We start from the raw sequence: 15,846 nt of genomic DNA, 5'->3' as shown, positions 1-15,846 counted from the left end.
ACCTCGCTTAGACCAATCACGGCGCCCCCCGCGACTTCACGGGGAGTTCCTCATTGGCTGGACTCTGGGTTTGTTTGTTTTCTGCGCATGTCCCATTGGCTGCGCTCCCGACTGAGCGGCTGTGAGCTTGTCTGCTATTGGCTTAGCCCAGAGAGCGTTTGTTTGGTTGTGGAAGGGATTTTTATCTTATTGCCTTTCCCATTGGCTGAGGGGAGGGATGTTATTGCAGTTCCCATTGGCTGAGGGGAGGGATGTTATTGCAGTTCCCATTGGCTGAGGGGAGGGATGTTATTGCAGTTCCCATTGGCTGAGGGGAGGGATGTTATTGCCTTTCCCATTGGCTGAGGGGAGGGATGTTATTGCAATTCCCATTGGCTGAGGGGAGGGATGTTATTGCAGTTCCCATTGGCAGATAGGAGGGATGTTATTGCAATTCCCATTGGCTGATGGGAGGGATGTTATTGCAGTTCCCATTGGCTGATAGGAGGGATGTTATTGCAATTCCCATTGGCTGATAGGAGGGGTGTTATTGCAATTCCCATTGGCTGATGGGAGGGATGTTATTGCATTTTTCATTGGCTGAGGCCTGGTGGTATGGGGGGGGGGGGTTGATGGTGGTGCATTTCCCATTGGCTAAAGGGGGGGGGGGGAGAGATTTGTTAGAGCAGTTCCCGTTGGCTGAGGCCTAGGTCTGTTTGTGGGGGAAGGTGCATTTCCCATTGGCTGAGCCCTGGGGGATTTATTGTTAGACCCGTTCCTATTGGCTGATCGGGGTAGGTCTGGTTTTCTCAGGCAATGGGGCGCTGCATGAAGCAAGGCGCCAGCGGCTTTCATGGAAACAGCAGCAGTCCCGGCTGTGGGCAAGACGCCAGCCCCACCCTGGCTGCCAGCTCCCTGGCGCTCGGGTGCTGGTCCCTGGGACGCGTTAGACCCCCAAATGCAGTGACGCGCACGGGGCTGCGGTTGGAAGGTCACGTTTATTGGCTACCAAGACAAAACAAGGCTCCGTTTGGGCCTCAGAAGCCCCCAATTCCGAGAGCCAAATTCGCCCCAGGTGTGGCCCTGCGGAGGCAGTGGGGTGAATGGAAACTCACGAGAACAACCAATGGGCCGATTGTCTGTCCTGGCCCCAGCCGCCCACTCCAGCTGTGGCGTGCAGGGGAATTGCAGCCGAGACTACAGGTTTCGTGGGGTGGCAGAAACCCCAGTACGGTAGCAAAGGGGGTGGAGTGGCAGAGCCTGGGAGCTGGGAGGGGAAATTGAGGCAGAGCCCGGGAGCTGGGAGGGGAAATTGAGGCAGAGCCTGGGAGCTGGGCCGTTGAGCAGCCTTAGTTCTAGCAAAGTGGTGAGAGAGAAACAAGCATGGTGGGAGAGAGAGCAGGACTGAGGGCAGTGACCTGGGACGAAGAGTAAAAGCATCAGGGGAACAGGAAAGGGGGAACGAGGAGGGGGAGGAAGACTGGAGTTTGGGGGGAAGGAACAGGGTGGGCCGGAGAAGGCAGGGGGAGACCCACCCGCCCTGGGCGCTGCCGGTCCCCTGCCTCCAGGCCAGGCGGGACGCTAGGGCCGGAAGATGACGTCGTAGGTGAGCAGGTAGCCGTCGCTGTACATGTACAGCTTGTGGTCGGCGGGGTTGTAGCTCAGGGACTGCACGACGTCGGTCACCTTCTCCAGCGGCAGGCTGAGGCGGCTCCCCTGGCCCGTGCGGGTGTCGTAGGCGTAGAAGATCTCCTCGCGGCGGGTGCTGAGCGGGCGGGTGGCGTACATCACCCCACACACCAGGAAGGCGTTGGTGGCCGCCGGCTTGTACTGTGAGGTGAGCCAGGTCTTCTCCACGGCCAGCGAGCCGGGCCCCAGGCGGCCGATGACGATGGTGCCCTCGCCGCGCTCGGTGGCGTAGAGCACCCACAGCCCGGTCTCGTCCGCGGCCAGGTCGAGGCCCTGCCAGCTGGTGCCAGCGTAGGAGAAGCGGTTGTTGAAGGCGGCGTTGGGCACGGCCTTGCGGTCCACGGCCCCGCTCTCCAGGCTCAGGCGGCACACCTCCCGCGCGTTGTAGCAGTTGTAGTAGAGGGAGCCGTTGTACAGCGCCGGCCCGGCCCCCTGCCCGGAGCCCGAGATCAGCTGGTCCGTGGGGTTCCTGGCGAGCAGCAGGTCCTGGTAGGAGCCGTAGAGACGCACCGCGTCCAGCCGCCGGCCGTCCGTGTTCAGCGGCGCCACCCAGTAGCGTTCCTTCCGCCCCGCGCCCAGGAACGACTCCTTGCCCCAGGCCCCGGCCTTGTAGCTTGGGCCCTTCCAGTTGAGCTGCACCACCGAGGGCTTGCCGATGCGCCAGATCCCCCGGTGGCTGCACGTGCCTGCGGGGAGAGGGGGTCGGGGCGTCACGAGGGTTAGATCGGCCCAGTGACGGCACAGCTCAGAGCCAGGGCAATGGGGTTCCAGCCCAGCTCTGGGAGGGGAGTGCGGGCTAGTGGTTAGAGCAGGGAGCTGGGAGCCAGGACTCCTGGGTTCAAGATCAGCTCTGGGAAGGGAGTGAAGTCTAGTGATTAGAGTGGCGGGGGGGCAGAGGCGATCAATGGGAGCTGAGAGCCAGAACTCCTGGGCTCTCTCCCAGCTCAGGGATTATGGCTGCACAGGCTTTGGGCTGCTCATAACCTTTCTCCCGTCACCCCATGGCTAGCCCCACTTCACAGGTGGGAAACTGAGGCACACAGGGAGACTTGGCAGTCCCGGGGGGGTGGCTGGGGCAGTGCTGGGACCTGAGCGAAGTCTCCTCAGTCCAGCTGAGACCCGTCCCCGGGGGTACTCACCGACCAGCGGCTGGCCTCCCAGCAGTGGCCTGTCCTTCTGACAGTCCTCCAGGCGCTGTCTGAGCGTGGCCAGCTCCCGCCTCATGGCCACCACGTGGCTCTGGTCATAGGATTCCAGGGCGCTCACGGTGACAGAAATGTTCTGGAGCTGCGGGGGCAGAGCAAGCGTCAGTCATTCCAGGGGGGCGGGGCGCCCCGTTCTGGCTGAGGCAGGACCCCAGGCACCCCGTGCACGGATCCCCCCGGTGCTCCCACAAGTAGCAGGCCTTCGGTCTGTGGGACGCCTCCGCCCGAGGGCCACGTCCGCCAACGGCTGCTGAGTTCCAGGCAGGTTTCCACACAGCTGGCTGCAAAGGTTGCTCACCCAGCGCCCGTTACGTTGAGCGCCAGCAATTGGCCAGCAGTGGCCGGTCACCCCCCGGTATCTGCTCCCAGGCGTTTGTCCCACCACGCCCTCCTCCGCTGGAAGCGGGAGAGAGACCCGAACTGGAGAATCGGCAGCATTCGTGGGCCAAGAGCCCTCGCTCGCGGGCCAGGCCCCCACTGATGTAAATCTCTTCCCGACATCCAAACCTCACTAGAGCGGGGTGGAAAATTCCATCCGAGGGCTACGTCTAGACTGGCATGATTTTCCGGAAATGCTTTTAACGGAAAAGTTTTCCGTTAAAAGCATTTTTGGAAAAGCGCGTCTAGATGGGCAGGACGCTTTTCCGCAATCTAGACGCGCTTTTCCGCAAAAAAGCCCCGATTGCCATTTTCACGATTGGGGCTTTTTTGCGGAAAACAAATCTCTGCTGTCTACACTGGCCCTTTTGCACAAAAGTTTTTCGGAAAAAGACTTTTGCCCGAACGGGAGCAGCACAGTATCTCCGCAAGAACACTGACAATCTTACATCAGTGCTTTTGCGGAAATTCAAGCGGCCAGTGTAGACAGCTGGCAAGTTTTTCCAGAAAAGCGGCTGCTTTTCCGGAAAAAGTGGCCAGTTTAGACACAGCCAAAGTGTTTTATCTAAGGGGGAAAAACCCGCAGCTTTGGCCACAGCAAAACCTTCTGTGACCTTGCGTCAGCTTGGTTGGAAAAAGCCGGACGCCATCGAAAGGCAAACAGGGTAGGATGGGGGGTGTCAAACGACTCTTGGTTTAGAAACGGCCTTCGAGCTGGCGGAGCGAACGCCCAGTGGCAAAGGGTTCAAGAGGCTCCGAATCAAAAGGAAGGCTTTTCCAACAAAACGTCTTGTTCAGCACCCCCCTCCCACCTTTGTAAGGCACCGAACCGTTCCAAACCTTGCCTTTGGTTTGCCTCTTCAGCAAACCCAAATATCCATGGTTTGTGCAGCTCGCTCCCGGGCTGGGTTTGCCCGCGTCCGTCCCAGGAAGCGCTCCCTGCCATTGACGGGCTCTGGATTTTCCCAGGGGAGGCTAGTTTCTCGGACCCAGCCTGGCTGGGATTTCAGGAGCGTGTTGGTGTCGCTGCTGCGGCACTGGGAATATTTCCTGCCCGAGCCTCGGAACGGAACGGAACGCATCGAGTGAGCCATGGAGGGAGTCAGTAAACCCAGTTTTATTGCGGGTGGTGTTTACGCAGCGAATACAGGGGTGCTGCCGGTGCCGGTGTAAGTGAGGCAGGGAAATACAAGGGAGTAGGGGCGGTTCCACCTGGAAAGATGCCGCAGGGCTGCGTTTATCCTGAGGTGTAGCCCACAAGAGGTGAGAACCGGGGGGTGGCTGCCCCCCACACAGTGTGGGCCTCGGGGTGAACTGAGGATTTTGGGGGAGCTGGACCCTGCCGGCCGGCGCACGTTTCCCCGCTCTGCTCCCAGCTTGTGTGCACTATTGCTGCCGTTGCACGGGGCGGGCGAGTGAACGCGTGCACGACGAGCCGTGTCTAGGACCACGGAGGTTCAGCAAGCCACGGAACGAGGGTGCGACCCACTGAGCCGGGGCCGGGGGGAGCCTGGCCAAAAGCTAGTGAACTGCGCCACGGTGCCGTCACAGTTGGTTTGAAGTGGCGCCCTGGGGCAATTCACCTGCGGCACTCACCGCCGCAGGGCTGTGTCAGCGGCAGGGGGCTTGGTGAGCCCCGGAGAGAGGTCCAGGAACATTGCCCTGGATGGAAATCCAAGAGCTGGCCAGGGCCGCGGGCCAGAGAGGCAGCAGGCCATGTGCTCGGCTGGGGCTAGCCAGGCGCTGGCAGGGGCTGGAGGAGAGAAGGCTGCCAGCCCGTGCCCTCAGGTTGCAATATCTGGAGAGGCGCGGGGCTGGACTCAGCTGGCGGCGCTCCGGACAAGCCCGCTGCAGCAGCCCTGTGGCCAGGGCGTTGGCCAACCCGACTGCCACGTGCCAGGAGCCGAAAGGCCGTGGGCGGAGCCGAGTGGGGACGATGACGCCGTGGGTTCAATGTGACTCTGGGCAGCAGGCTCCTGGGGCGTCCAAGCCCTGGGCGGGGGGACAGTGGCCTTCAGGCAGGCCCCGGGCGGCTTCTGGGTGAGCGAGGATCCTGGTCCTACTGCCCCATCCTCGGTCTTCCACTCCGGGGCCTGGCCTGGCTCACTGCGCCCTCCAGCAGGCGAAGGACCTTTTGTGCGACCTCCTGTCCCACGGCCGGGGTGCCAGGATGACATAGTCCTCCCTGGGCTCGCCCGGCCGCCGGGGGGCCTCCAGGAGCTCGCACGCCCGGGCCTTCTGGGGCTTGCGCAGGAGGTAGCTGAGGGGGCACCTCCAGCGCCGGTCGATGAGGGGCCTGCGCCGGACGTTGACAAAGGGCAGGATGGAGCTGGTGGGGCGGCAGAAGGTCACAAAGAGCTGAAAGACCCAGACATTGGGCAGGAGTCAAGAGCGACTGAGGCCCCGAGCCCTCCGTCTGCGGCGCTCGGGGCCGACTGGAAGGTGTTACCGGAGACGCGGCCGGACGAGGGACAGCTGCGAGCGGGGGGCGGCGCCTGGTGGAAGCAGCGTAGGCCCCATGGGGCTACGGACGAGTCTGTGGCCAACAGCCAGACCTCTCCCGCCAAACCGCCGGCTCCCCAGCGGTCCCCTGGCCTGGGCCTTAACGCTCCAGTGGCGCCTGCCTCGTTATCCTTGCGGACGCGGCGGAGCAGACACCGCCCAGAGGGAAGAGACGCCCTGAAGGGGACGGGGCTCCCCAGCCGACACGCTCCGCCAGGCTCTTTGGGCAGGACACTGGTCGCGAACGAGGCAGGAGTCGCGCCGGCCGAGGTCAACCTGTTCTTGGAGCTTTGCCTGACCGGGAGCCGGTGACGTTTCCAGCCCTCGTGGGGGCCAGGAAGAGCGTGAAACCGGGATCTGAGCAGAAGCAGCGGAGTCAGGCTGCCTGAGTCTGCCGAGAGCCCGGACCCGCCCCGGGAAGCAGGGCTGGGGGGGAAGAGCCACAGGAGCAGGCAGGGGTCCTGCAGGCTGGACCCAAAGCCACTAGCCCAGGAAAGGCCCAGCCTGGCCGTGGGTCGGTGTCTGGGGCCCTCCCCTGTGTGAGCCCCACCCCAGCAGGGGATGGGCCGGGGTGGGGGGGCCCACGACCCTCTTCCGGGGGCGGAGTTTAGGTGGATTATCCCCTGGGGGCGTGGCCTGTGTTGAGGAAAGGGCGCGAGAGCGCGGCACGCACTTGCGATAGGCTGATTCTTCCGCCAATCACGGCACGCCGCAGCGATTCCTCCGCCTCGGGGCGGTTCTTACCGTGTGCGGACACGACGCCCAGCCGGGAGCCTGAGCCCCACTGGGATCTGGGGGGGTCGCCCCGAATGCCCCTACGGTGCATCTCTACCCCCCAGGCCAGCCTGTTCCTGCCCTCCAGGGGTCTGAGCCCAGCCCCCGGGCCCCGCCCCCGCCCTGCGCGATGCGCACCTCCTGGTGCACCACTTCCACCGCGGCGTCGCTGCCGTTGAGGGAGGAGCGGAGGTGACCCACGAAGGACTCCATCTCGCCGATCTCCTGCCGCAGGTCCTGGAAGTCCAGCGGCGCGGGGCTCAGCTCGCCCACTCCCAGCAGCTCCAGCCGGCGGCTGGCGTTCCACAGCCTGGCCTCGTACCGCACCAGGCGCTGCCCGTAATCCTGCAGCTGCCGGGGGAGGAAGCAAAGGGGGTGTCAGACCTCAGCTGGATAAACCCACATCGCTCCCTTGGGTGAGACTCCGCCCTGCCCCTGTTGCAGTGGGAGTGACTCCAGATTAAACCCGGAGCTGCTGAGATCAGAACCTGCTCTGCCCCCGTTGCAGTCGGGAGCGACTCCGGATTAAACTCAGAGCTGCTGAGATCAGAACCTGCTCTGCCCCCGTTGCAGTCGGGAGTGACTCCGGATTAAACCCGGAGCTGCTGAGATCAAAACCTGCTCTGCCCCCGTTGCAGTCGGGAGTGACTCCGGATTAAACCCGGAGCTGCTGAGATCAAAACTTGCTCTGCCCCCGTTGCAGTCGGGAGCGACTCCGGATTAAACGCGGAGCTGCTGAGATCAAAACCTGCTCTGCCCCCTGTGACGTAGTGGGGGTACCTGGCTGGTTTCTATGCTGCTGGCTCTGGGGGAACCCCCACTGGCTGCCGTGGGTACCACGACCCAGCAAAACAGGATGAGTCACTATGCAAACCAGTGGCCAGACACCCCCCATGGAGAGGAACAAAGGAAGGTGGAATGCTGCCTTGGCTGGGGGGCAGGGCTGGAAGTTAGGGAGTTGGTTGCTGGCTGTCGGAGGGCATGGAGGAGAGCCTAGGAGAAGGGGCTGGAGTTTAGGGGCCCAGTCTCCCCCATCTCAAGGGGGCCTGAGGCATCCTAGCCCAGTTCCTGTAACCAGATTACATCTGTGCTGCGCTGTGCTGGAGGAGCAATAAACCACCCTCAATTCCACTGGCTGGTGCAGTCTGTTTGTGCCATTTCGGGGTGCAGGAGACGGGGAACCCCCAACGCGCCGTCACACTGGTGTCAGGAGTGGGATGCACTGCACCCCGTGGATGAAGCTCCCAGCGGCAAGCGACAAGGCGCAGTAGAAGCAAGAGCCCTGGAGCCAGGCGTACTGGAGACAGAGCGAAGCGGTTCCTGGGAATCGTGGGGCGCTGCAGCACTAGACTGGTGAGTCTGCACCGAGGGGCCCAGCGGGCAGATGGCCTACGCCCGACTCTTGAAGGCAGAACTGGTGGGGCTGTGCAGAGAGAGGGGCTTGCCTGTGCGGAAAGCAACCAAGGCCCAGCTGATTACCCAGCTGGAAGAGAATGACCAGCCACAGGGCCAGGATCTTGTCCCCAGGGGAAGCAGCCAGACCCCCCCTGAGAGTGTGTCAGGCTCAGAGAGGGGGAGGAGCGCTGGAACCCACCGGAGAGATGAGACAGCGTCTCCCGGGAGGCCTGCAAGCCGTAGCCCATCTAGGGCAGGGGCCAGCCCAGCGGAGCTGCGGCGGCTGGAGATCCAGCTGCGGATCAGGGAATTGGAAGTAGAGGACCGAGAGAAGGAGCGCCAAGATCGAGAGAGGCAGCGGCAGCATGAGCTGGCCATGGCAGAGCGGAGAACCGGCGGGGCACCGGCTGCGCCAAGTGCGGATGGGCCCCAGGGTCCCAGGACTGCCAGACGCTTGGAGAGGCTCATGGTGGCCCAATTGAAGGACATGGGTGACATAGACGGGTTCCTCAGCGCCTTTGAGAGGGCCTGTGGACTGCAACGGGTTCCCCCAGCTGACTGGCTGCAGGAGCTCATCCCCGCACTGAGCCAGGAGGCGGCCGGAGTGCTCAGTCAGCTGGAGGACCTACAGCCAGGGGATTACAACCGAGTCAAGGAGGCCCTGCTGCACAAGTTCGGGCTGACCCCCGAGATATACAGGAAGAAGTTCCAGGGGGTACAGAAAGGGCCACGGGAGACCTATGTGGACCTGGCCTCCCGCCTGGCGCAATACTGCCGCAAGTGGGTGTCTGGAGTTGGAGCCCAGACCGCAGAGGAGCTGCTCAAGCTGGTCATGATGGAGCAGTTCTATGAAGCGTGCCCACCCAAACTGAGGCTGTGGCTCAAGGACCGGAGACCAGAGAACCCCCAGGAGGCCGGGAGACTGGCGGATGAGTTCACGGAGAGCCGGTCCGGGTGTGAACGGGAGTCCCGGAGAGAAAGGGAACCGCGCAGAGACCGGATCTCGGCTGAGCGACGGAGGGAGTCAACTACGGGGCGAGACCAAGGAACAGGTCGTCTGCGCCCCAGAGAACCAGCCAGGGCCTGGACAGAGACAGCCCAAAGCCTAACTTGCCATCGCTGTGGGCAAAAAGGCCACAAGAGGGCTCAGTGCACCAGGTCCCAGGACCGGGGACTGTCCAGGGTTAACTGGCTGGGGCGGGAGGAAGGGCAGGCTGCCCCAGAGGCAGGGGCGGGCAGGCAAACCTCAGCTCAGAGAGAGGGGAAGGATGCTCAGTGCACCTCCCCTGGGAGGTCTGATTCTCAGGAGGCGGATTTCTCCGTGTACCGGGTGGGGGCAGGACGGCCCCTGCGGAGCGAGTGCCTCATACCCCTGGAGGTGGATGGTAGGAAGGTGACGGGCTTCTGGGACACGGGGGCGGAGGTGACTCTGGCCCGATCCGACATAGTGGCCCCGGAGCGGATACTACCCCACGCGCAGCTGACCCTGAAGGGCATAGACGGGTCCCCGTTTAAGGTGCCTGTAGCCAGGGTGCATCTGAAATGGGGGGCGAAGGAAGGCCTCAAGGAAGTGGGGGTGCACCCGCACTTGCCCACCGAGGTGCTGATGGGGAACGACCTAGAGGAGTGGCCCCATGAATCCCAGCGGGCTCTAGCCACTACCCGGAGCCAGAGCCAGCGGGGGGCTGACAACGTGGGTCCAGGGAAGGACTCCTGGCAGCATCCTCAGGGTCCCATCCCAGTGGACACGGGGTCCAGCCAGGCTGGGACTCCGGACCTAGGCAGAGGTGGGGGACAGGTCCCGATCCCTGCCTCAGCAGCTGAATTCCAGGCTGAGGTGCAGGCAGACCCCTCCTTGCAGAGGCTGAGGGACCAGGCTGGCCTCCGTGCAGCTCAGCCCCGGGGGAGAGGTGGCCAGGAGAGATTCCTGCGGGAGCGTGGGCTCCTGTTCCGTGAGTGGCTCCTCCCCAGGAAGGCGAGGGCATGGAGGGTAGAGCGGCAGCTGGTCGTCCCCCGAAAGTATCGCCTTGAGCTGCTGTATTTGGCCCACGATTTCCCCATTGGGGGCCACCGGGGGATCCGGAGCACCCGGCTGAAGCTGCTCCAGCACTTCTATTGGCCGGGAATCTTTACAGCCGTGCAGCGGTACTGCCGGTCCTGTGACTCCTGCCAGAGGGGCGGGAAGGCCCAAGACAGGAGGAAAGCGGCTTGGGGGTCTCTACCCCAGATAGACCCTCTGGGCTGGCTGAGAGAGTTATGGGAGGGGAAGTCCTCCCTGGATGGAGCATCGGGGGTGGAAGCCGCCCTGGCTGTCCAGAGAAGGCTCGCTGGGCTCATGGCCCCGGCCCGAGAGACCCCGGCCAGAGATCAAGGCCAGCGGAAGGGTGGGTGTGACCCCCGAGGACAGGCCTGGGCCAGTCACCCTGGAGCGGGGCGGCGAGTGGACAGAGGGAAGCCAATTCATGTGGGGCCTCGCCACGGCCGGCCCGAGTCAAGGGGAGCACCCATGTCCCCGGGGCGGGTTCCCACGCAGAGGACCCGAACTTCCCTAGGTCACGAGCGGAGTGACCCTGCTCAGTTCGCTCTCGGAGGGGGGAGAACTGTGACGTAGTGGGGGTACCTGGCTGGTTTCTATGCTGCTGGCTCTGGGGGAACCCCCACTGGCTGCCGTGGGTACCACGACCCAGCAAAACAGGATGAGTCACTATGCAAACCAGTGGCCAGACACCCCCCATGGAGAGGAACAAAGGAAGGTGGAATGCTGCCTTGGCTGGGGGGCAGGGCTGGAAGTTAGGGAGTTGGTTGCTGGCTGTCGGAGGGCATGGAGGAGAGCCTAGGAGAAGGGGCTGGAGTTTAGGGGCCCAGTCTCCCCCATCTCAAGGGGGCCTGAGGCATCCTAGCCCAGTTCCTGTAACCAGATTACATCTGTGCTGCGCTGTGCTGGAGGAGCAATAAACCACCCTCAATTCCACTGGCTGGTGCAGTCTGTTTGTGCCATTTCGGGGTGCAGGAGACGGGGAACCCCCAACGCGCCGTCACACCCCCGTTGCAGTCGGGAGTGACTCCGGATTAAACCCGGAGCTCCTGAGATCAGAACCTGCCCTGCCCCCGTTGCAGTCGGAAGCGACTCCGGATTAAACCCGGAGCTGCTGAGATCAGAACCTGCCCTGCCCCCGTTGCAGTCGGGAGTGACTCCGGATTAAACCCGGAGCTGCTGAGATCAGAACCTGCTCTGCCCCCGTTGCAGTCGGGAGTGACTCCGGGTTAAACGCGGAGCTGCTGAGATCAGAACCTGCTCTGCCCCCATTGCAGTCGGGAGTGACTCTGGATTAAACGCGGAGCTGCGGAGGCCGGAGCGCGGCCCTGCCCCTGTTGCAGACGGGAGTGACTCCGGATTAAACCCGGAGCTGCGGAGGCCGGAGCGCGGCCCTGCCCCCGTTGCAGACGGGAGTGACTCCGGATTAAACGCGGAGCTGCGGAGCGCGGCCCTGCCCCTGTTGCAGACGGGAGTGACTCCGGATTAAACGCGGAGCTGCGGAGGCCGGAGCGCGGCCCTGCCCCCGTTGCAGACGGGAGTGACTCCGGATTAAACGCGGAGCTGCGGAGGCCGGAGCGCGGCCCTGCCCCCGTTGCAGACGGGAGTGACTCTGGATTAAACGCGGAGCTGCGGAGGCCGGAGCGCGGCCCTGCCCCCGTTGCAGACGGGAGTGACTCTGGATTAAACCCGGAGCTGCGGAGGCCGGAGCGCGGCCCTGCCCCCGTTGCAGACGGGAGTGACTCCGGATTAAACGCGGAGCTGCGGAGGCCGGAGCGCGGCCCTGCCCCCCGTTGCAGACGGGAGTGACTCCGGATTAAACGCGGAGCTGCGGAGGCCGGAGCGCGGCCCTGCGGCAGGCCAGCAGAGGGCAGCTGTACCACACCGTGTTGTGCCAGGACAGTGCCCTGCCCCTCGGGCTGTCCCGGGGCTGATCCGGGGTCCTGGGCTCCAGACTGGCTTTGTGGGCCCCAGGCAGGGGCCGGCAGGGACCAGCCCCACGGCCGGTGCTGCCCTTGCCCCAGGTCACACTGGGAAGTGGTGGTGTAGCTGGGCCCCCTGCCGCCCGGCACCTCTCGTGCCCCCCCCCGTCTCACCTTTGCCCGCTCCTGCTGCAGGCTGAGGCTGAGGTTGCGGGCGGCTGCTTCCAGCAGCTCCATGCGCTGCAGGGGGAAGGTGCTGTCCGGCAGGACGACGGTGCAGACGCAGCGCCCGCTGGCGTCCATCACGCTGCTCAGGTTCTGCTGGGCGGCCTGGGGGGGGGGGGAGACCCGTTACTGAGGCGCCAGGTCCCGCGCCCCTGCCCCAGGGGAATGCGGCCACCTCTGGGGCCGAGCACCGGGGCCGGGGAACCCTGGGGCACACTGAGGGCCACGCAGCTCGGACAGGGGTGGCCCCGCCTGCTGCCCCAGCAGGGTTCCCCCCGGGCCAGGGCTGGGGGCCGGGGCAAAGCAGCCCCTGGGTGGCAGTACTCACCGAGGCGACCGTCCAGCGCGGGAAGGGGCCGGCGGCCAGGAGCAGGGCTAGCACCACGGTGGCCATGGCCCGTCCGTGCCGGCCCGGGCGCCCCGGCTGCGTTATAAAGGCGACGGGAGGCCCCGGGGCCGGCGCGTGACAGCGGGAAGGGCTGGCGACAGCCCCACGCCGCCGGGTTACGTGACACTGATCCGCAGATTGGGGGGGTGTCAGGTTCGTTTGTTCAGCCGGTGATTGACGGGCGGCCCGTGCCAGGAGATAGCGGGGGGCGGCGGGACTTCTGGTCTGCTGGCAAGAGAGGCCCAAGCCCCGGGTGGGGCCTGATGGGAACCGGGGGGGCGCCAAGGGCCACGGCTGGAGCTAAGCTCCCTCCAGGAAACATCTCAAAGAGGCCTGCGGGCAGCAGTGAGGGGCACCGGCAGGGCTGGGCTGTGGGGCAGGAGTGAGGGGCACCGGCAGGGCTGGGGGGAGGACAGGGCAGGGCGAGGGGCACCGGCAGGGCAGGGCGAGGGGCACCGGCAGGGCCGGGGGGAGGACAGGTCAGGGCGAGGGGCACCGGCAGGGCCGGGGGGAGGACAGGGCAGGGCGAGGGGCACCGGCAGGGCCAGGGCAGGACAGGGCAGGGTGAGGGGCACCGGCAGGGCCGGGGGGAGGACAGGGCAGGGCGAGGGGCACCGGCAAGGCCAGGGGAGGACAGGGCAGGGCGAGGGGCACCGGCAGGGCCGGGGGAGGACAGGGCAGGGCGAGGGGCAGGGCAGGGCCGGGGGAGGACAGGGCAGGGCGAGGGGCACCGGCAGGGCCGGGGGGAGGACAGGGCAGGGCGAGGGGCACCGGCAAGGCCAGGGGAGGACAGGGCAGGGCGAGGGGCACCGGCAGGGCCGGGGGGAGGACAGGGCAGGGCGAGGGGCACCGGCAGGGCCAGGGGAGGACAGGGCAGGGCCAGGGGAGCGCAGGGCAGGGCCGGGAGCAGGGCAGGGCAGGGCCGGGGGAGCGCAGGGCAGGGCGAGGGGCAGGGCAGGGCCGGGGGAGGACAGGGCAGGGCGAGGGGCAGGGCAGGGCCGGGGGAGGACAGGGCAGGGCGAGGGGCACCGGCAGGGCCAGGGGAGGACAGGGCAGGGCGAGGGGCACCGGCAGGGCCGGGGGGAGGACAGGGCAGGGCGAGGGGCACCGGCAGGGCCAGGGGAGGACAGGGCAGGGCGAGGGGCAGGGCAGGGCCGGGGGAGGACAGGGCAGGGCGAGGGGCACCGGCAGGGCCAGGGGAGGACAGGGCAGGGCGAGGGGCAGGGCAGGGCCGGGGGAGGACAGGGCAGGGCGAGGGGCACCGGCAGGGCCAGGGGAGGACAGGGCAGGGCGAGGGGCACCGGCAGGGCCAGGGGAGGACAGGGCAGGGCGAGGGGCACCGGCAGGGCCGGGGGGAGGACAGGGCAGGGCGAGGGGCACCGGCAGGGCTGGGGGCAGGACAGGGCAGGGCCGGGGGCAGAGCAGGGCAGGGCCGGGGGGAGCGCAGGCCCGATGCCGGGAGGGGGCGGGAGCCGCTGTGAATCCCGTTGTGTAACCGGGCTGCCGAGGGGCCGGACGACGCGGGAACTTGGCACCTCGGCTCCTGCCGGCTCAGTTTGCGGAACAGCCCCGGAGCGCAGGGCCGCTGCCAAGGGGCTTAGTCCCCGGGCCGGGGGCGCTTGCGGAGGGCGGGCGGCCGCACTGGGCAGCCTTTGTTCCGGCTCTGCCCCCCGGGTCTTGGCGGCTCAGTTCCGCGGCGGCCGCGAGCGGAAGGAGCCCCTGGCCCGTGCGCCGAGCCGCCGCGTCCGTGTGCCAGCTGGCTCGGGGCCACGGGCGTCCTGGGCCAAGGCCGTTTTCCTTCCTCCCGTGGGCTCCGTCCCCGTGGCCCTCGTTTGCCAGCGTGCGTGGGCCGGCTGGGCGCGTCCCCCCCTCCCCACGGCCACGGAGCCTCGGTCGGACCCACAGGCAGTCGGTCGCCGCCGCCCCGGGACTGACCCCCGCGGGGGGACCTCGGCTCCCTGGGACGTGCGCCCTCAGGTTCTGGCCGGGAAGGGGACCCAGGCGAGCCTGCCCCCGAACCAGCACCCGTAACACCTGGGGGCCTGGCTCCCCCCTTTCCCCAGACCGGCGCCCACCGGCCCCCCTGCTCACCGCGAGTTCTCGGACTCGGCCATCCCGCCAGCCCCCGCGGGGGCGTCGCATCCGGCCCCACGGGCTTGGCAGCTGGCCCGCTCTGCCCCCCTGCCCTGGGCTGCCTCGGAGGCTGGGTGAGTCTGGGAAGACGGAGGCACAAAACGCACCCAGTGCGCCAGCCAGGGGCCCCCCTGCCCTGGCCAGCTTGTGGGGCCCAGACCGGTTGGGGGGGGCACAGTGCCCCCCGCTGGAGCGTCACAACCCACAGGCCCCACCCTGGAGGGGCCCCCACCCTCGGGCACCTGCCCGCTCCTTGGCTGGCAACTCAGCAGCACCCGGGCCTGCCCAGCCCCACCAGGCCTGCCTGCAGGGGGGTCTCACCTGACGGGGCGGGGGCTGTGCCACCTCCCACCTGGGCTCCGCCTGCCCAGCCCCACTGATCCCCCACCTGCCAGGAGCACGTGGGGCTGGAACAGGCTGTTCTCGGGGCACAGAGACCGGCCCTGCCCCGCTACACGCGGCAAATTAATGACACTGGCTCCCCGCCCCTGCTCTCACCACTAGCCCCCACTGCCACCCAGAGAGGGGAGAGCTCCCAGGAGGCCTGGCTCCCCGCCCCTGCTCTCACCACTAGCCCCCACTCCCACCCAGAGAGGGGAGAGCTCCCAGGAGGCCTGGCTCCCCGCCCCTGCTCTCACCACTAGCCCCCACTGCCACCCAGAGAGGGGAGAGCTCCCAGGAGGCCTGGCTCCCCGCCCCTGCTCTCACCACTAGCCCCCACTGCCACCCAGAGAGGGGAGAGCTCCCAGGAGGCCTGGCTCCCCGCCCCTGCTCTCACCACTAGCCCCCACTCCCACCCAGGAGGCCTGGCTCCCCGCCCCTTGCTCTCACCACTAGCCCCCACTCCCACCCAGAGAGGGGAGAGCTCCCAGGAGGCCTGGCTCCCCGCCCCCACTCTCACCACTAGCCCCCACTGCCACCCAGAGAGGGGAGAGCTCCCAGGAGGCCTGGCTCCCCGCCCCTGCTCTCACCACTAGCCCCCACTGCCACCCAGAGAGGGGAGAGCTCCCAGGAGGCCTGGCTCCCCGCCCCTGCTCTCACCACTAGCCCCCACTCCCACCCAGAGAGGGGAGAGCGCCCAGGAGGCCTGGCTCCCCGCCCCTGCTCTCACCACTAGCCCCCACTGCCACCCAGAGACGGGAGAGCTCCCAGGAGGCCTGGCTCCCCGCCCCCGCTCTCACCACTAGCCTCCACTGCCACCCAGAGAGGGGAGAGCTCCCA

The 15,846-nt window shown here is 66.6% G+C and overlaps 1 protein-coding gene across 3 annotated transcripts; it reads right to left on the bottom strand.

Moving 5' to 3' along the window:
- Nucleotides 1-732: 732 nt before the first annotated feature.
- On the bottom strand, nucleotides 733-15,418 carry LOC142825743 (olfactomedin-4-like). Of its 3 annotated transcripts, none has more exons than XM_075917810.1 (5): nucleotides 14,584-15,418; nucleotides 12,054-12,209; nucleotides 6,666-6,878; nucleotides 2,808-2,955; nucleotides 733-2,354 (listed from the first exon to the last, which is right to left on the bottom strand). In XM_075917810.1, the coding sequence occupies exons 1-5, from the start codon at nucleotides 14,632-14,634 to the stop codon at nucleotides 1,561-1,563; spliced, it is 1,362 nt and encodes a 453-aa protein (XP_075773925.1). In that variant the 5' UTR covers nucleotides 14,635-15,418; the 3' UTR covers nucleotides 733-1,560. The 3 variants fall into 3 exon arrangements, with proteins under 3 accessions (XP_075773925.1, XP_075773924.1, XP_075773926.1); XM_075917809.1 differs by lacking the exon at nucleotides 14,584-15,418 and adding an exon at nucleotides 12,433-12,892; XM_075917811.1 differs by having other exon boundaries at nucleotides 734-2,354; nucleotides 14,947-15,417.
- Nucleotides 15,419-15,846: the final 428 nt, after the last annotated feature.

The sequence above is a fragment of the Pelodiscus sinensis genome, unplaced genomic scaffold (assembly GCF_049634645.1).
Source record: "Pelodiscus sinensis isolate JC-2024 unplaced genomic scaffold, ASM4963464v1 ctg146, whole genome shotgun sequence".
In the NCBI taxonomy this organism is placed as follows: Eukaryota; Metazoa; Chordata; order Testudines; family Trionychidae; genus Pelodiscus; species Pelodiscus sinensis.
The sequence above is the reverse complement of the archived record's forward strand: the minus strand, read 5'-3'. Positions and strand labels throughout refer to the sequence as shown.